This window comes from Neomonachus schauinslandi, chromosome 13 (genome assembly GCF_002201575.2).
Source record: "Neomonachus schauinslandi chromosome 13, ASM220157v2, whole genome shotgun sequence".
Taxonomy (NCBI): domain Eukaryota; kingdom Metazoa; phylum Chordata; class Mammalia; order Carnivora; family Phocidae; genus Neomonachus; species Neomonachus schauinslandi.
The window spans coordinates 45,857,506-45,878,697 of record NC_058415.1 but is presented as its reverse complement, the minus strand read 5'-3'; the positions used below and the strand labels follow the sequence as shown (position 1 = coordinate 45,878,697).

At 39.8% G+C, this 21,192-nt stretch overlaps 1 protein-coding gene across 1 annotated transcript in view; it reads right to left on the bottom strand.

Moving 5' to 3' along the window:
- The window catches only part of FOCAD (focadhesin), a 282,029-nt gene that overhangs the window by 119,540 nt on the left and 141,297 nt on the right, over positions 1 to 21,192 (bottom strand). The window contains exons 16-17 of the mRNA XM_044920455.1: positions 4,114 to 4,248; positions 538 to 588 (exon numbers count right to left, since the gene is read on the bottom strand). Coding sequence (XP_044776390.1) covers positions 538 to 588; positions 4,114 to 4,248 — 186 coding nt within the window. The remainder of the gene's footprint in view (positions 1 to 537; positions 589 to 4,113; positions 4,249 to 21,192) is intronic.

The following is a 21,192-nucleotide window of genomic DNA, read 5'->3' as shown; positions in this document are numbered from 1 at the left end:
TGATAGGGTTGGTTGGAAGGAGTGTGAGGAAATGGAGTCTGATAGGTTGGAATTAGGTTCTGATTCTCTAGCTACTAACCAGGAAAGTTAGCCCTTGGGAATCTCAGCTCCTACAGTCTTGAGTCTAGTAGTCTAGTAGAACATCACTGACAGATACCCTCCTCTCTGTACTCCTTGATTGGAAATGATATCTAAAAAAACTGAACTGGACTTTCTGTTTGCTTGATGTGCTTGTTGGCGGGGGAGGGGCAAAGCAGGAAAGGGGAAGGGCCATTAAAAAAAAAAATGACACAACGACAGCAGTCTCCACATCTGTCAGCTTCACAAAGCAACACAAAGTAATGAAGTGCACTTCATGACAAAAATGTGTTAACGGGCATAAATTGAGAAGAATTTCTAAAACCCAAACTCATTAACGTCACAATTCTTTTAATATCATGAAGCCATCATTTCGAGTTATATTTTTTATTTCAAGAGTCTTATTTCACAGTTCTTTCTCAGCTTGGTTCCGTTTCACTAACACCCTTGTGATAGTACCTTGTTTTGAGTGTGGGTCCAGAGGAAGCTGAGGACTTGAACTTTAAAATTCTGAAAAAGCAATAAACATCACAATAAATTGTTAAGATGAAGACAAAACTGGGAACAATCCAAAGTAGCAAAGAGTGAAAATTAACTCACTCAAAAGTATACCACTAGTGATTGACTTAATCTATATTTAGCCATCATTCATAAGGTGAAAATACTCAGAAAGAGATGCATCATGGAAACACATGGACATTTTAAACACAGTATGTTAATATTAAATTTAGAAACCTAAACGTTTTTTGGCTGACCTCTCAAGTCCTACCTAGTACAAATTTCACTCCCCTCTTTCGTGCCACTGTTCCTGATCCTCTACCCAGAAGAGAGTACTCCCTTCACCAAGTGGCCATATGGCCCATGGCACACTCTAGCATCCAGTATGATTATCTGTGTATGTCGTTAACTCCCTACTAGATTTACACTCTTTAGGACAGTGACTGTCTTTTGCATTTCAAAAGCCTGGACCATAAAGTCCAGAAAAATAAAGGCCATAAAGCCCAGTTCCTCAAGTGACAAATACTTAATAAGTAATGAGCTTAAAAAGCCATTTATCTTCCAACATTGGCTCAATGTCGTCTTCATTTCAATCACATCTAACTTCTTGCCCTAAGTCATAGAATGTTCTATACCTCCTTGTCTTTGTATATTCTAATTCTTAGACTTCAATGAAAAGCAACATTATTTTAAATTCTTTAAGAACCTAGTCTAATAGCACCAACTAAGTAAGGTTTCATTCGATTCCTTCTAGAATGCTAGTCACTTTCACCACCATACTCTCGTAGCCCTCTGATTAAGTATACTCATCAAATGTTATTATAATTATTATTGCTTATATCCAACTCTTTTGCCAACTTTTGAGCTTTTGAAAGGCAGGGACTGACAATATGGTCTAATGAGAAAACAGAGGCTATGGAGCTAAATGTCCCGGGCTTAAACACCAGCCTTTGTTTAGAAACTACAACATTATTCAAGCTCCTTGTCTGGCATGTAGCAGGTACTCAATAAATATTTAATGAATGGATGTACCTCTCAAAACCTCAGATTCTTTAGCTCTAAAATGAAAATAATACCTTCCAATGAGATATTAGAACGAATTGGTATAAAGTAATGAGAAGAGTGGCGGGAATATAATAGGTACTTAAAAAGAATATCTATTATGTATTAGAATTTCTAAAGCCTAGGACAGCTTCACTAAATATATTCTGAGTCAATGAATGGATGTACAAGCACTTAGCAAAGCCATTCAGAAAATACACTAATTGAAACATGGTCTCTATTTGCAACAAGCTTATAGTTTAATGGGGAAAATAATATATATGCATATACCTGTAGTATGAAACAGAAATAAATGTTCTTAGAACAGTATAAAGAACAGTATAAAGAATCAAGTCTATAGCAACAGACCCCTGCTTGCACAAAAAATTTGCAAAAAATGGGATGAATTAAACCAATTATTTTCTAAAACAGATTTTAAAATTGGGGATTAAAAAAAAAAGGCAATTCTGACAGAGAGAAGAACATGCACAGAGGAAAAGAAATAGAAAAGTTTGGAGACAGAAAAAAAACATTCCAAACGGTTTAGTTTTCCTAGAGTGCAGGAGGCAGAAAGGTAGAGTGAGGCCGGATTCTAAAAGGCCTGACTGGTTAGGTACAGAGAGGTTGGACTCCATTTTAGGCCAACACAAGACGCTGAGGTTACTGGGAAGAACAATGATCAAAGGAATGCTCTGGGAAAATTATATCCAAACTCTAAGCAGTTAACGGAGAACACATTATTTAAATTCACATAGGGAGAGAGAAAAGAGGGAAGGAGAAAGGAAGGGACTGGGGCTGAGAGAGGGGGGAATGGGGGGAAAGAGAGGAACAGGGAGAGACAGAGAAAGAGCCAGCCAGACAGAATGAGACAGATGGACAGAAGTCTCTCTCCACATCTCTTGACTTCTGCTTCCAAGTGGACTACGGTTACTGAATGGCTCTCTCTTAGTGGGAGGAAATTGATGGATAGAATGGCTCCAAAGCAGTCTATCTGAGCAACAGAGGAACCTTAGTATTAACATAAGCATGAAGATAAACCAAAATAAGACACCGGTGGACAAAAATGTAAATTTGAAGAAGACACACACACACACACACACACACACACACATTTTACAGCCATTGGTAAGCAAACAAAAGAAACCAACATAAAAAGCAGTCCATAAATTAACCTGTAATAAAATCTGAATAAGTCAAAGTACAAGCAATACACAGGTATATGAGTTCAGTCCTTGAAAACAGAAAATAGATATACACAACACGTCCTCACTTTGGCTTTTAGTGTTAGCTCTTTGTCAGTAGCCCAGCACACTTTCGGACAACGTAAGGGCATATATCATAACAGTCTCCATAAAAAAAGACTATTGGTAAACTATATACTCTAGGAGTCTCCAACGGATTCTTTTTTTTTTTAATACCCTAAAACAAAACCTCAAATACGAGAATAAACTCATCCTATACTGGTTGAATCATTCATTAACTACTTAACTGAATGTGTGTTATGTGCCAGGCACGATGCCAGGTACTGTATCCTCGGGAAGGACAAATTTGATTTTATTTGCTGTGCAGCATTAAGAATGATTAGAAGAAGTATTATCTTATAATCCTGCCTTATCACATAATCTAAAGCATGTAAGGGACTATTACTGGATTCTTGTGGGGGAGGTAGTTTATCTGTGAAGCACTAAATCAAACTAAAAGTTCACGAAGATCTCAAGTGAAAATCAATCGCTGCGCTTTAATGGAAAAAGAGAAAAGGTAAGCATGAGTGGGAATATGGCTACAAAAGTGGAGACATAAATGAATTCACCACCCGCTCATTTCACTCATTTCAAGAGATAATACAGAAAATGTTAAACAGAATATATGGATCTTATAACAAAGCATCTTCCACCAAGTGTTTGAGTTTACTGCAATGACAAATACCAAGCAGCTCATAAAGTTATTTTCCTCTCCTAAGATAGTCTGATTTTACAATCACCCTCATCGTACAGATGTATATAGGAAATGTGAACTAACGTGTAAAACTCAAATCTTTATGGGAAACCTAGAAGCAAAACACAAATGACAACATGTCTATACTATAGGAGATTCTGCCCTGCCCTATTAAAGTCTGTATTCTTTTAGAACTAAAAACACTAGTAAAATGAATTTAAACTTTTGGCCTCAGGAATTCCATTATTTTAGAAACCCTATATTTTTAACATACTGACTTTTAATTTTATTTATTACATACTGACTTTTTAAAATCTTGGCTATAGTCTCATAATAAAAATTTGATACCCTTTATGTAAATAAACCCTAAAGACACAGAATTGATAAGGGTGGATAGTCTCCTATTCCTAGCAGTCCATAAAGATATCATGTCCTTAGAACAAAAAGTGTTAAAGGGTTTTTGGCAAACAAAGAGTGTGAATATCTTTTTCCCTCAGTTATTATAAAGCCCGTATCTTTTCAATGTAGAAACAGAAAATGTATTGACCTCCAAATGCGTACCTCATATTCAGCCGTATTGACTGTTAAGGAAGGAACGAGAGAAAACAGTTCACTGAGGGTCTTCAAAATGAGAGGTCTCGTGTCACAGCTGAGCTTTGGGGAGAGCGCGTTCCAAGTTGAGCGAATGCAAACGACCTGTGAAGCAAATGAAAGAGTCAATGCCTAACAAAATCCCAACTGATAGGAGGCCATTAGTACCGAGTACTATCTTTCATTATAAGGAAACCAGGAAAGAACAAGAACATTCCCAGAAGTTAAGACTTGGTAAGGTATCACTCCTCAAAAGAAATGATTTAAACCACTATAAACTGTGGTTGAAGAAGGTCCAGCCTGACTCACATGACAGCTTCTTTACTACTTTTGCTAACCAAGGAACTAAAACTCTCCCACGTGTACGCGTGCATGCGTGCCCGTGTGCACACTCGAGTTAGATTAGCTATGTATGTTGTTGAAGAACCATTCTCTGAAACAAAGAAGGTAAGATAATGTTAGAACGTTTCTAAAGGCAGGTATCTGCAGCTTTCGTAGCTTTTCAGCCCTGCTGCAATTGTGTCAGCATTCAGAAAATTGACATGCTAATATATATAAATTGAACATGCTCAAATCATCTTACAAACATTTAAAGGAGGCAGGAGAACAGCTGTATTATTTAAAATAATAATTTGGGCACCTGGCTGGCTCAGCTGGTAGAGTGAGCAACTCTTGATCTGGGTGGTCGTAAGTTCAAGCCCCATGTTGGGCAGAGAGCTTACTAACTAACCTAACTAACCAAATAAATAAAATACTTTAAAACTTTGCTTTAAAAGTCACTTCAGATTCTTTAAGAGGCTGTTAAATGACAAAATAAAACTACAGCCCAACGAAAATGTTATTTTTAACTCAACTCAATTTTCTAAACCAAGTGTTCTTAGTTCATTTCACTATCTGATTTTCTGGAGAATCAAATGTCTTCTTAAATTTGATTCCAACTACAACAGATGATTTCTTCACTTAGAGATATTTTATTAAAATTTTAAACTCCAGGCAAGAAGAGCTCCAACATAGATCAATTAGATAGAGTTTAACAAGGATCAATCTTTCTAAAATACTCCCATCTCTTCTCTTAAGCTTCAATTAACGCACACAATTTATCTCTGTCTACAAACATAAATTATTTAGGAAAAACTACATAAGGAAGTAAGTGACAAGTGTCAAAGACAAATGAATAATATATACTTAAGGACACAGATTAAGGAGACGCTTGAAGAGGAGACCGCAGAAGGAGTATCTCAGAACACTTGGATTTGATGCTTTTGCTCTTATTTTCTTCTTCCCATGAAACAGCAGAAAAATGTTCTTTGGCTTGGGACCCACTACAAATTTCTTCGAATTCACATTTACTAAGGGGAATACTGTGTGACAGGCATGTCAGTAGGCACATTTATACAAAGTAGCACTAATATTACAAATCATCGGTATTTGCAATCAAAAGATAAACAAATTCTTTCAAAGCTATCAATTCAACATCGAGTATATGCCCAGAGTAACATAAAGTACCAAGAGGAACAATGGAATATAAAACACAACCTAACATATCACAGAATTTAGCACCTACTGAAAAGGAAGAGAATGTATATATAATTCTAAATTATCAGGAAGCAAAAGGTATATGATTAAATTTTAAACTGTGTTCAAAAGCAAAGAGTTTCAGGAGGAACTCACGCTCTCTGGGCGTGAGGGTCATCAGAGAGAACATCAAGATCCAGGAAGCCTAGAGATGGGCCTAGGAGAAGGAATAGACAGAAATCAGGTAGATACTGCCTGAGCAAGTGGAAAGCATAGGTCAAAACAAACAGAAAGCGAGTTGTGGGTGCAAAACTGGTATGCAAAGTACCAGTGAGGGAAGGCTGACAGATCAGAGAGGACCTAGGTTCCCAAAATGAGTTTGAATCAGAATCAAAAAAGAAAAGGAAGCCTCTAGCGGTTTCTGAGCTGGGGAACAATCAAAATTAAAATGCTACCTTTGAAAGAATCTTCTGGTAGGCTTAGAGCCAAAGCTAAAGCAGTCACCCAACCTCGTTAATTCCTATTTCTCACTGGTCCCCAACACATACAGAGCCTCAAACGTTTTCCCCAAATCTCATGCTCGGTGTACTCACTAATTGTCCGTGCTTTCTCTTCACTTTAAATGCCCATCTGATTCCAACTGAGGGGGTTTCAAGACCCAGTTCAAACCCCAATTCCACAATTAAGCTTTCTCTTACACTTCAAGCCCTCCTTTTATCCCTTTCTTTCCTCCACCGTCTAACACTTAAAGCTCTGCACCATCCAATTTAGCATTTAATTATACACTGTCTAGTATTATTCACTATTTTCGTGAACGTAAGTTGTCTCCTCAAGTAGATATTAAGTTCTTTGAAGATAATGATCATGTCTTATAGTTCTCATTCCCCACTCACCTAGCATGGTAATAAGAATATAATAGATTATCAGTACTTATCAACTACTCATGGTACTGGAACCTGAGGAATGCTAAATCTGAGATGGAGAATAAAAGAATTAAAAGAACCTGGAGAGGGTGCCTGGGTGGCTCAGTCGTTAAGCGTCTACCTTCTGCTCAGGTCATGATCCCAGGGTCCTGGGATCGAGCCCCGCATCGGGCTCCCTGCTCCGCGGGAAGCCTGCTTCTCCCTCTCCCACTCCCCCTGCTTATGTTCCCTCTCTCGCTGTCTCTGTCAAACAAACAAACAAACAAACAAATAATGAACCTGGAGAATGAATCAGGAAGGGAAAGGTTTTGCAACTAAAGACCTAGGTGAATAAAAAGGAAGGAGGGGCGCCTAGGTGGCTGAGTTGGTCAAGCGTCTGCCTTCAGCTCAGGTTCTGGGATTGAGTCCTGCATCGGGCTGGGCTCTCTGCTCAGTGGGGAGTCTGCTTCTCCCTCTCTCTCTGCTGCTTCCCCTGCTTGTGCTCTCTCTCTGTCAAATAAATAAATAAAATCTTAAAAAAAAAAGGGAAAACTGGAAGAAGGAGCACATTTGTAGGAGATGGAGCTAGAGATGGTGAGTTCTACTTGAGCTATGTCTAATGTGAGTTGATGGAAAGACATCCAGAGAGAAATACCCTGCAAGGAAAAGAAAAGTACTGTAACTCAGATTGGAGGTTGGTCAACAATAGTTTTGTCGTTTGAATACTCTAGAAATGAAACTACCTTGAAGAGGTATGGTCTCACAGATGCTCTGACGCACTCTGCAAATCAACAAAGAGAATGTCTGGCCACCAATGACAGAAGGACAAAAAGGGCCTTGCCCTTTTCGTGGGGGCTGGGTGGGCAGGAAGGCTACATCCTCCAAGTTTATTCAAGGATTCACAGAACTTTTTTTTAAAAAAGTCTACTTTCTAGAAAGTTTGAAAGCGAAGGCCTAAAATGGTACTGTACATACGGACTAGGAGAAGCTATTTCAGAACCGTAGCCGGAAGTGTGGCCTTAGACGGGAGCAAGGTGTACCTGCAGGGAATGCTTGTAAACCTAGGCTTGCCCCCATAATCAGAAGCAGGGAAGCCTCTAGTAAAGAAGGCTGCTTTCTTGGACCTTCCCAACCCTGGGCTATTCTTGACACTACATGGCAGAGATCTCCTGGCCCTGAGGGCTCCTTGAATTTAATCTATTACCATCTTGCTATATCCATCTCCTGGAACCCTGTGGATCTGATCCACTACCCTCGTGACCGTACAATCCATTGAATTATATCAGATTAGTCAGGCTCATGGTCCTGGCCTTTACGGGCTTGTTCTGCCTCTAATGTTCATTACCCAATCACTTATCTGTTCAAAAAACAAATTGACATCTGGCTCTAAGAATGTGATGGGCCACACCTGAAGTGACTCATAAAGAAGGAAATTCTGCTCTATATAGCTGAGCTGAGAAGGAAAAAAGGTAGGGGTGGGAGCATGGGGAGAGGGTGGTGGTGTTAATTACCTAGTGGCAGAAACAAAGAGGCAAATTGCTACACTCAGGGACTGTAAGAAAGTTGTCAGTTTCCATAACCTAATAGCTTGTGTTTCAATGTCCATGAGGAAAGAGGAGACACTGCCTTTAGCCCTATAGAAGGCAGGAAGTTGGAACTGAGACCCTCAGGGTGCCTGGGTGGTGCAGTTGATTATGTGTCCAACTCTTGGTTTCAGCTCAGGTAGTGATCTCGATCGAGGTCATGAGCTCAGGGTCATGTACTTAGGGTCCTGAGATAAAGCCCCCCCCCGACGGCCTCTATGCTCAGTGGGAGTCTGCTTAAGACTCTCTCTCCCTCTCCCTCTGCTCCCTCCACTTGTGTATGCTCCCTCTCTAAAATAAAATAAATAAACTTAAAAGAAAAAAAAAACACACACAAAAAACCAGCACCTTCAAAAGAGCGGACTCCCTAGTGTAATGGTTGGACTAAAAACCACTGAGCTGAGACACTAACATAAAAAACAGCAGTGAGCAAGGGGGCAACTGGATCACTCCCAAAGGATATTCCTATAACGCACAACCCAAGTGGTTCACAGAGAAAAATGAAATGAAATAAGCTCCTCTAAAAAGGAGTTCATGATAAAAAATTTTTCAAAAAACTATGACACAGTCCAACATGAAAGAATCAACAAAAACAAGAAACAGCAGGACTAAACATCTAAGACCTTCAGATAACAGAACAGCAAACAAAAGTACTTGTAAGAATTAAAAAGATTTCAGACAAGGCATTTAATTACCAGTAAAAGAATATGGCATGATGGAAAAGAAGAACCAAATCTGGAAAAGAACCAAATAAGATCTCCAGAAATGAAGAATATAATCACTGAAATTATTAACACAACAGATAGAAAGTTACCCTAAATATAGACCAGAGAGATTAGAGTTATAAAACATAAAAAGAAATTCAAAGTCAGGTAGTATCAATAAGAGGTAGTCTTTCTTATATTTATCAAGAGTTCCTAAAGGAGATCCATTTGAGAAGGGCCCTGAGAGAAGGGGTTGATTCCAGGACTGGACTAAGAAAAATATAACTTAAGTTTGGAGCATCTTATGGTGCCAGAAGTAGGGAAGTGTTCAAAAATGTGGACTTGTTGAAAGGACATAGGGGCCAATCTCAAAGTGTTCCCAATGGTCAAATAAAAAGCCCTAAGTCCACAGAGGCATAAATAGATAAATAAACAAGTAAGAAAGAAGGAACAGCTCTTCCTTACAGAAAAATTCCAACTGATAAATGTAGAAGCAAGGAAAGAAAGAAAAAAAATCACCATTAGACAAACACCACATGAATAATTGTCATAGACAAGATCTGCTGGTGGATGTTAAAATTAGTGGGCAAAAGTGTGAGGACAGACAGGACAACTAGATAGTCTCAAGGTATCTCCTCCAAGAATGGGTTAATTACAGAAGAAAGAACAGTAACTGTGATGTGGAGAAACCCGTTAACCAGGTGACTGAGGCTAACATCACCAAGCGATGAAAGTTAATATCACCAGTAATAAAACATATCAACTCCATGTACTCCTGATAAGATACACTGAGAAATACTACTTCTGGAGTATTCTTGTCAAAAAAAATGCATAAGCTCCATCTAATCATGAGGAAACACTACATACACCCAAATCGGAGGACATTTTACCAAAGACCTAACCAGGACTCTTCGAAAGGATCAGCATCGTGAAAAGTAGAGAAGACTGAGGAAGTGGCACAGATGGGAAGAACTAGGTAACATGACAACTCAGTGCAACATGAGACCCTGGGTTGGATCCTGGAACGGAAATGAACTTTAGTGGGAAAACTATGAAGCCTGAATAAAGTCCATAATTCAGCTCATAGCGTTATACCAACGTTAATTTCTTAGACTGGATGGCTGTGCTACAATTTACCGGAAGTGTACAATTCGATGGTTTTCAGTATGATACAAAGTTGCATGACCATCATCGCAATCAACATGATCATTCATCCCTCATATTTCCCCCCAGCCTACCCAATCCTAGGCAACCATAAATCTATCTTGTCTCTATAAATTTGCTTTTTCTAGACCTGTTCTATAAAGGAAATAATACAATATATGGTCTTCTGTTATGGGCTTCTTTCAATTAGCATGTTGCTTTTAAGGTTCATCCGTGGCTTAGTATGTATTGGTACTTAGTCTTCTTCATTGCTAAATAATATGCCATTCTATGTATATGTCTCTCTGTACTATTTTTTGAAACCTTTCTGTAAGTTTAAAATTATTTCAAAATAAAAGTTTTAAAAACAGGAACAGGAAAAAAAAAAACACTTAAAAAAATAGTGGCTAAGAATTTCCAAAGTCAATGAAAGGCATTAATTCTCTAAGTCATCAGCAAGAGAAATAAAAATAAGCTTATGTCTATATACATTACAAGATGTCTGTTTAGCACCAAAGGCGAAGAGATGTCAAAGCTAAATAGGCAAAAAAAAAAAAAGAGAGAGACTATCAAAAAATAGACTGTTGGGACGCCTGGGTGGCTCAGTCGGTTGAGTGTCTGCCTTCGGCTCAGGTCATGATCTCAGGGTCCTGGGATTGAGTCCTACATCGGTCTCCTTGCTCAGCGGGGAGCCTGCTTCTCTCTCTGCCTGCCACCCTCCCCCCCCCCCCGCTTATGCACTCTCTTGCTCTCTCTCTGACAAATAAGGAAGTAAAATCTTTTTTAAAAAAATTAAAAAAAAAAATAGAGACTGTCTACGAAGGAACAGTTTAGAATAACAACAGACTTCAAAATTAACAAGACCAGAGACCACGCAGTGACATCTTAAAGGTCTGAGGAAACTATCAGCCTATAATACTGAATCCATCATTCACTAGTAAGGGCAAAAGAAACAAGAATATATGAATTAAATAGAACACCTACGCATTAAGCACATTATAGCATATGAATATTTACATACCTATTACTCAGAACACGTTGCTCAGTTTGTCTATGAGTTTTGGAGAATACATCCCATTCTAAATGCTTACATTATGCGTATTTTATTGCCCTTTGCGTTTCTCAGGGAGAAGGACACCTTCGCCCTGTCATTGTTCCCCTAGAATCTTAGCAACACTAAATGGCACAGATTAAGAAGAAAGACCCTGGGACCCTGGGCAGCGTGGTACACTCGAAAGAGCACATGATTGGAGTCAAAAACCCCAGGCTCTCCCATTTGGTAGCTGAGTGACTCCGGCAAAGTCATTAATCTCCTTCAATCTGTTTCCCCGGCTGCAAAACGGAAATAATAGTAGCAACACCTGCTCTATACAGCACAAGGTTAACAGTAAAGGCAATGTTGAGACGACTGTATGCAAACGTGCTTCACACACTGTAAAAGAAGGTCATTGCTGTTATAACCAATGGTGAAAAAAATCACGAATCCCCAAAGAATCAAAGCCTTTGCGTCTAATTCTTGTGCCGTAAGAATGACTTTGTTCCTTCACAGAGGAACAGAGAGCTATCTTCTAATTTTACTTCCAAAAGCTATTTCTAGAAATTCCTGGGAACAGCCTACTCCTTTTGTCCTGATGCTTTATTCCAAGAGAGGGAAAGCTTTATGAAAAATCTTCAGGCAATGAAAACTGCCTTATTTGCCCTTTTCATAATGAAGGTAAAAGAAACTGCCTTCACAATTAAAGGACTCAAGTCATCATCATGCAGTGAAGTCCTCTTAAGCTAATTCAGCACACACAATTCATAAAACAGGATGCTTCTGTTACCAAAATACAAGAATGGGGGATAAGAGGGAGTTTAAGCAGACACAATCAATGGGGCAGAAACAATGAGAAGAATAACACTCTTTCTTACCCTAATAATATGGGGTTAAAGGTTATAAGTATAAAAAAAAATGACTAGCACAGGTTTATTTAAGTAATTTTACAGTCCTTTCATGTCTGAGACTAGTTTATGATCAAGGCAGTGTCAGAGAAAAAGAACTGAAATAAACACTGAGTTGCCTTTTTAAAAGTCCTTTATAATCGAAAGGACAGTAATTCCAATGACTTTCTATTACGGTTGCTCAGTTTCTGTCCTGTTCATGGCAAATAACGTAGAAGCATGTATAATCTAAATTCCAAACTGTGGCTCAGTAAATCAAAAATATTTGTACTTTCTGCCCTCATATTAATCCCTAACTCTCTATGCCATCTACAAAAGAGCCACAACAGAGACGTTTTGAATTATTCTGTATTTCTGGAAAACTGGCAGTTTGTAGTGCAGACTGATAATTCTAGTATCTGAATAGAAGGGGCTCAGCACTGCGTAACCGACACAAGCAACAACAGAGAGGCATTTATTAAACAGACTGATCTAGGCTATCAAGCCACCCAAGGGACTCGCTACTCAGTGGCCAGGGATTTTAAGTTTCTCTTTTATTCCCCCATGTGAGAAGTTGCAGCTTTCCGAGCTACCTCCCTATAGGGAACAATATCTTCTGATGCAAACTCCATTGATTTCTAGGCAGGAACACAAAGAATTGACACAAAGAGCTCCCTGAAGGGGCGCTCACTTTTCAGTTTTGCTAGATTCTGTCCGGATTAATTATCTACTTCCTGTTGGACATTCTTCTGGCCTGAACTAGCAAACTCACAGTAAGAATGCGTCAGAAATATCTTTTGATAACAAAATGATTAGTGCTTTATTCCCTCCCCCCCCCAAATAACCAGAGGGAATCTTTTTTTTTTTTTTTTTTAAAGGTCAGTCCTTTCCACTGTGCAGATAAATGGAGGTTCGATTTCAAGGTAGTAAAGAAAAGTAAGAGAAATTCAATCAAAATAGCTTAAAATTAAAAAAAAAAAATCAAATTGCTAAAAAGTTGCTCAGCAGATCCAGAACGGAAAGCCACGCAAACTCAGTATCTGCCAGCAACAGGAGTAAAATACCTATCTAAATTTTAAAAAGGGCGAAAGGGACTAATATGAGTGCACTACAGAAAGAGCTTGAGAAACAGTTTAGTGTCATTACATATTGAAAAACCAACAAGCTAGGCATCAAAAATAACGGATAAATTAAGCAATCACTACAGAGACTCTAAAAACACTTTACAGAACAATTCTAAATGGCACAGATGAAGCTTTTAGAAATACCTACTGAGTTCAGTCCCCTTTACAATGATGGAGCTCCGTGAAAACATTTCTCAATAACCAACGTTGCCATTACTGAAATGTAACCTGATTCCACGTTCACTGAAAATGATTCTTCTATCCTCCTCCACCCGCTCTATGTATCCACAGATCTGAGGATAACCCAACTGATGAATTCCTTGTGGGTAACAATAGTGAAGTTCAGTCTTACGTGCCTGAATAACTCAAAAAGATTCATCTACAACGTCCTGATAACAAGGAAGACCCATACCTGGGACGTCTTCCCAAAGAAACAAACATGCTCCTGTTTAATGGAAACTGAAGGCAACACCTGTAATCTACAAGTGCGAGAGAGCAAGAATTTGGCAGGCCTTCTTTAGGAATTATTTGTTCTTTCGTGCAAAAAAGCCACTGAATTGCGACGAAAATGGTTCCCCTTCACAAGGTTTTAACAAGTACAAACCGCTTTTCCTTCCCGACCAATGCAGTAGCCAGCACAGTGCTTAGCGTATAAAGGCACGCCCCTCAAAAAAATAAAAAAGGTGTTGAACGAATGAATGGTGTGAACTGGAAGTAGATAATGCCAGCGAGAACAGGGCTGGAGATCTGTCTGTCAAGCACCAGAGAGTGAATGTTTTAGGCTTTGAGGGCCACCCACCCTGTCACTAACCACTCCACTCTGCCGCGACGTCACAAGAGCAGCCATGGATTAGGACAACACATATAGACTGCAAATGTGGGTAATCAGTACACACAAGGGGTAAGAAAGAAAACCAAAAAACGCCGAAACATCAGAAATGGCACGACTTGTGTAGAAGAGAGGAATGATGACTTAATTAAGAAATGCGTCCTGGGCGCCTGGGTGGCTCAGTTGGTTAAGCGACTGCCTTCGGCTCAGGTCATGATCCTGGAGTCCCGGGATCGAGTCCCGCATCGGGCTCCCTGCTCGGCGGGGAGTCTGCTTCTCCCTCTCCCGCTCCCCCCTCTTGTGCTCTTTCTCTCTCTCACTCTCTCTCTCAAATAAATAAATAAAATCTTTAAAAAACAAAACAAAAGAAATGCGTCCTTAAAATCAATATTACGAACCGTCCCTTTGGTTGATGCCCTAGAGGTTTTACACCTCAGAAAAAGACCTAAGAAATATTTACAGTAAGCAGAAATAGGCCATCCTTATAGACAGCAGAGAGAGGGCCATTCTGGAGAGTTGGAAAAGGAGACAAGGCATGATTTCAGGCAGGTAAATGCTGGGGGAAGAGTACAGTGAGGGTGAAGATCTGGCAATGTCCTCACTTAAAACTAACCACGTTGGCCTCTCCCATAGAATGTCTTCCAATTCCTCGTGTGCCCCAGTCTGTACACTGCAGCTTGAATGAATTCTTCATTGCAAACTGTAGATGCTACTCCCTGGACCCAAGTCTCCCGAGAGAGGGCAAATCGAAACCACTCCTCAGCAAACACCAAGGAGTTCAAAAATTGAAATTATATGTGAGAACTCCACGAGTCTAAATGAGCTATTAATGTCTTCTTAAATTATTCTCAGCAGTCTACTTTGCAACTGAATAATTATACCAGAAAATCCAGGAAAACATCAGGACTCCAGCAATGATAAAGGAACTTTTCTAGAAAAGAAGCTACAATTACTAGGGGAGAGAGCAGATAGATTGTTGATTTTCAAGGGTCCACCTGCCACGGGAAAGAATATTAAGACAATGAGGAAACAAAGGGCACCACAAGAAAGTGTAGAGGCTGCTTTTAGGCAAATAGGCTTGAGCGATGGAATGTAGAAAGGGCCACAGTGATCCCCAGGCTGAATACAGATGGGCCCATCGGAGGACCCACCTCAAAACAGCAATAGGCCCCAACTGACCAATGGGCTACTTACAACCAGGCATGGGTTGCCAAAAAAGGGAAAATTCCAAATGTCACCATACCTCCTCATCTTCCCTTTTTTTTTTTTTTTCAAGATTTTATTTATTTGAGAGAGAGAGACAGAGAGAGAGGATGAGCCAGGGATATATTATATATATATATATATATATATATATATAAAGAATACAGGAGCACCTGGGTGGTTCAGTCGGTTAAGCGTCTGCCTTCGGCTCAGGTCATGATCTGGGGGTCCTGGGATCAAGCCCTGCTTGGGCCCCCTGCTCAGTGGGGAGTTTGCTTCTCCCTCACCCTATGCTCCTCCCCCTAGCTTGTGCTCTCTCTCAAATAAATAAATTAAATTCTTTGAAAAAAAATTAAGAATATAGAAATGCAATGCTAACCCCCCAAATTCTTCTCAAACCTAACTGTCCATTTGTATCAGAAATGTACATCTGCTAAATAATAAAGATTAAGACACAAAAAATACTGATCGCAGTGTGGTTTACAATATAAAAAAATCAAAACAAATCAATAAATAATTTAAGTATCCCACAACAGGAAATACAGCCATGTGCTCACTCAAGTCAATGTCACAAGTAGATTACTAACATGACTTGGTGCCCATGGTAAACTGCTAGGTGAAAGAACAGATTACAAAAGAATATATAACACATTGCTCTAACATAGTATGGTCTCTTTTTTTGTTCTATACCTGTGGCTTAGAGGTGATTTTTAATCTTTTCCTCAGTTATAATTTATGACTTTCCTACTACATACATACAATACTTGAGTCATATTTTAAAGAAAATATATATCCATTTTATGCATTTGGGCCTCAATCATTTTTCCACAGTTAAAATTAATTTGATTCTCCCATTTCCCTATAGCTTGCATAAAGATTTAAAAAAAAAAGATTTTCATATGACACCTAAAATTAGTGTATTTTTAAAATGACATTCGACAAAGTGGTCATTCTTTAGTAAAAAGTGAGATTTATGTTTCTTCCTTCCACCCGCCTAAATTAATATTTTACAGGGAAATCTGTAAGTTTACAATAGCTGTTCTTCCTCTACAAAATGGGAGCCAAACATTTTGGCTTCCACCACACCTGGGAAACCTAATATAATTCCAAAGGTTTCCTTAAACATCCTCACTGCCAGGCAGGATTGCTCCTCCTGCCACAAAGCATAAGCCAATTAACAGCTATTCCCACCACATCAAATAAATATATGGCTGGTGATAACTATACAACCCATAAACACACGCCAGGAAAATAATACTGCACAAAGCTGGAAAAATTCTGAGCAGATGGACTAAAGAGCTTCCTGTAGGGTCTCAAAGGAAATAATAGTCAGTGGCACTAATAAGAGTGTAGATTTAACACACTACAACATGGATGAACCTTGAAAACATTATGTTATATGAAAGAAGCCAGTCACAAAATACCACATATTGTAGGATGCCATTTATATGAAACGGAAAACAGGCAAATCTAGAGAGCCAGGAAGGAAGTAGATTAACGGTTGTATAGGATGGGGGGTGGGGGTGAGCAGGGAAGGGATGGAGTTAATGTGGGGGTGACAGCTAAAGGGTACAGTTTCTTTGCAGGGTGATGAAAATGTTCTAAACTTGACTGTGGTGATGAATATACATACCATCAAATTATGAACTTCACATGGGTGAATTGTACTGTGTGTGAATTTTGTCTCAGAACTTTTTACCAAAAAAAAAAAAAAAAGTTTAGATTTAGTGTGGTCCTACTTGCACCAGGGGAACAAGTATTTTGGTATCCGCCAACTCTAGGTTCAAACCTTGCCCCGCCACTAATTAGCTGTATTAACTTCAGTTTCCCCAACCGTAAAAGGAAGGATAGTGTTTGTGTTGGTCAGGATTCTCCAGAGACACAGAACAAATCAGAGGTTATAGATAGTCGGATGGATGGATGGATGGATGGACGGACAGAGAGAGAGATTTACTACAATCTGTCAGCAACCTGACGAACCAGGAAAGCTGATGGTATAATTCAGTCCGAGGCCATAGGTCTGAGAACCGGGAGTGAATGGCCTAAGTCTCAGAGTCCGAAGGCCCAAGAACCAGGAGCCCTGATGTCCAAGGACAGGAGACAATGGCGTCCCAGCTTAAGAAGGGAATTTGCGCAGGGGTGCCTGGGTGGCTCAGTCAGTTAAACGTCTGCCTTCAGCTCAGGTCATGATCCCAGGGTCCTGGGATCGATCCCCGCATCGGGCTCCCTGCTCTGTGGGGAACCTGCTTCTCCCTCTCCCTCTACCTGTCGCTCCTCCCTGCTTGTGTTCTCTCTCTGTCAAATAAATAAATAAAATCTTAAAAAAAAAAAAAAAAGAAGAGAATTTGCGCATTCTTTGCCTTTTGGTTCCACTCCCAACCCTCCATGGCTTGGATGATGCGGCTCACATATTCGTGAGGGAAGATCCCTTTTGTCAGTCTACTGATTCAAATGCTAATCTTTACCAGAAACGCCCTCGCAGACACACCCAAAGATAATGTGTTTTATCAGTTATCTGCGCATCCCATACATCAGTCAAATTAACACATAAAATTAGCCATCACAGCACTAATACCAACCTCACAAGATTACTATGACGATTTTTGTTAGAAGACTTAGGATAGGGGCGCCTGGGTGGCTCAGTTGGTTAAGCGACTGCCCTCGGCTCAGGTCATGATCCTGGAGTCCCTGGATCGAGTCCCGCATCAGGCTCCCTGCTCGGCGGGGAGTCTGCTTTTCCCTCTGACCCTCCCCCCCTCATGCTCTCTCTCTCTCTCTCTCTCAAATAAATAAATAAAATCTTTAAAAAAAAAAAAAAAGACTTAGGATAGTACTGGGCGAGGGGTAAGGGCTCAGCCAATGTTTACTTTTGGCGTCAGTATTAAGATTTTATTCTGGGGGCACCTGGTTGGCTCAGTCAGTGGAGCATGCGACTCTGAGTTCGAGCCCCAGGTTAGGTGTAGAGATTACTTAAAAATAAAATCTTAAGGGCACCTGGGTGGCTCAGTTGGTTGAGTGACTGCCTTCGGCTCAGGTCATGATTCTGGAGTCCCTGGATCGGGTCCCGCATTGGGCTCCCTGCTCGGAGAGGAGTCTGCTTCTCCCTCTGACCCTCCCCCCTCATGTGCTCTCTCTCTCATTCTCTCTCTCAAATAAATAAATAATAAATAAAATAAAATCTTAAAAAAAAAAAAGGAAAAAAAAGATTATATTCCTGTTTTAACTCTTTACCTTGGGTAATTTTCCAAAGATGGACCAGACATGAGACCCCCATCCATTTTCCAGCACAGGGCTAACTGTGCTTCATCAGAATTCTACTTCCATGCTCATCACTCAGCTTTCTACTTGAATCAACACCTCTTCTGGGTCTGAGGAGTATGGATGCATAGGGTGTTCATTTGGCATCTGCTTCATCCAACTGAGTTGGCTGTGCTCCCCATAAAACTCCCATCCCATTGTTGGGAGAATGCTCCCAGGCAGAGCGGAAGAAGTAAAGAGATTTTAAAAGCTCTCGTCTCTCCTTCACGTTCTTTTCTCTTCACTCATTTGTAGTGGACTTTTGGCTGCTTAAGTGAGGGGCTGAAGCTAACATGGCCCTGCGGAAGGAAAAGAGGAACACCAGGAAGTTGACCGTTTCCTCCTAGGCTGGCTTTCCTTTTACATGTGATGGAAGGGAAATAAAGGAGATGTGGAAGAATCCTTTGTCTCTCTGCAGCCTACCCTCCAGGCGAGGGGAAGAAGGTAAGACAGGAGTAGAACCTCCACACAGGAGTGAGTATGCAATTCTCTGCAGTGGCTTCTGAAGTTTTCTCAGAAACCTAGTGTAACCATGAATATCTAGACGGGGCACAGGAGGCTAAGGAGAGAGCACCCAACACAATCACCAAACAGCGACATCCGAGCCTGAAGTCCCAGATGGCAACCCAGAAGTGCCTACTTGAGTGTAGAAGGGTTGGAGGCCTTCACACTACTCCTTCCCACAATTCCCCCACACATACACTACAAGAAAGTAAATGTCAGTGTAGAATTGTTATTGCAGTAATAAGAATAATGTTTGAGATTTCCTTGTGTTCTCCCATTTATTACAATGTATCATATACTTTATTCTCAGCTGCCACCAAATCATCAGTAATGCCTACCTCTGTTAGCAGTTGCAAAAGGCTCATATTTAGTGCGTAAATAAAAGAATAAAGTTACAATGATCAACCATATTTTCCACACTAACTAAAGATATATGTGAAAAATTCATATCCTATGTAGAAAAAAATATAGGTAAAGCAACACTCTCATATAATGCAGGTCAGAGTTAAAAAGGGAGAAATCAAAAAACAAAAACAAAAATAAAATAAAATAAAAAAACAAAATAAAAGGCGGAAATCTTTATGGATGGTAATACATACCCTTGGGCTACCAATTCCATTTCTAAAAACTTATTCGAAGGAAATAATTAGAGATGCATGTTAAGGTTTAGCTCTAAGGATGATCATTACAGCTCTGAATACACAAGTAAAACATCGGAAACAAAATACCCATCAATAAAAGATTGGTAAAAGTATGATACATGCAATGTACAATAAGATACTATGTAGCCATTAAAATATGTGTATACATATTGCCAGAAAGAGATGTACACAATATATTAAGAATACATTTGGTGGGCGCCTGGGTGGCTCAGTCGTTAAGCGTCTGCCTTCGGCTCAGGTCATGATCCCAGGGTCCTGGGATCGAGCCTCACATCGGGCTCCCTGCTCAGCAGGAAGCCTCCTTCTCCCTCTCCCACTCCCCCTGCTTATGTTCCCTCTCGCGCTGTGTCTCTCTCTGTTGAAAAATAAATAAAATCTTAAAAAAAAAAAAAAGAATACATCTTGTACGCTACATAGTATGCTCAATACACTCTCACCTGTTAAAATCTCTGCAGGTATGCAGCCATACACATATATAAAAAGGCACAAAATTACAGATGGCAAGTTGCTTAAATTAGATTTATCTCTGGATAGTGACTTTATAGGAGCTTTTTTGTTTTATGCTTTGCGTATCTGTATTTTCTGATTTTTGAGCAACAAACATGCCGTGCAATAAAAACACTTTAAAAACTCAACATACATATTCTAAAAAGCAAAAATTCACTGAGAGAGTGGACTAGAATGTGAAATCATAACCTCCCTGGACAATTCAGAATGTCTCGTAAACAAGCTGGCATTCAAATCTCCTAATAGGCCAACCCCTCTGTTAAGAACTAGGACTAGAGAGAAATAGAAAGAGCTTATTACCTCTGCAAAGTAGCTCACAGGAGCACAAACATGCAAAGCAAATATTTACGGTCAGTTATAATGCTCAAATAGAAAGGGATGCTTTGGGGCAAAGAAAGGACACGAACTTAAGTGATAAGGAAATTTCATAAAGGAGAAACAGAAACCAATCATGTAACTTCATTATTAACTAGGAAAGATCTCACTAATTACAGAAGTTTTACTAGCATTTTTAGATTACCTGAAATTACCTTAGATTACACAACTTATTCCAAAGCAATTCATAATCCTGCTTCGTAGAACTTATCACCACTGCAAACTAGGAGGCGTACCATGAATGGTTAAATGTCCATTTGCTCCCGTCCCCCAACATAGAATGAGAGCTTCCCAGGGATTAAGAACGAGGTCTGTCCTTTACATCATTCTATCTCTAGCAGCTCATGGTGCATAGTAGGCACACAAATTTTAGTTGAACATGAATGAATATAAATAAAAACAGTCAGTTTCTCCTTTCCTCCATTGGGTTGGCTCAGAAAGCGGGTTGCCTTGCTCGGCTCAAGGATGCGTGTCACCTGTAACTAGAATCAATTCCCTCTCTAATACTGTTCTGCAACTGCTGACTCTAGACCCTAGCCAATTCTAAGTGGTTCTCGAATTTCCCTTGACTAAATGGAAATGCTCTTGCTCACTAAATCTCTAAGCCATTCTTCTTCTGCCCTTTTATTTATCAAGTGGCAGCAGGCTACATCTGCCCCGCCTTTGGGGTAGGAGGGAGTATGGGGTGGGGGATGGGAAGAGAAGTAACAAGAATGACATTATATGATATGGTATTGAATAAAGGGCAAGGGATTAGCCTTGCATTCAAATCCCAACTCTG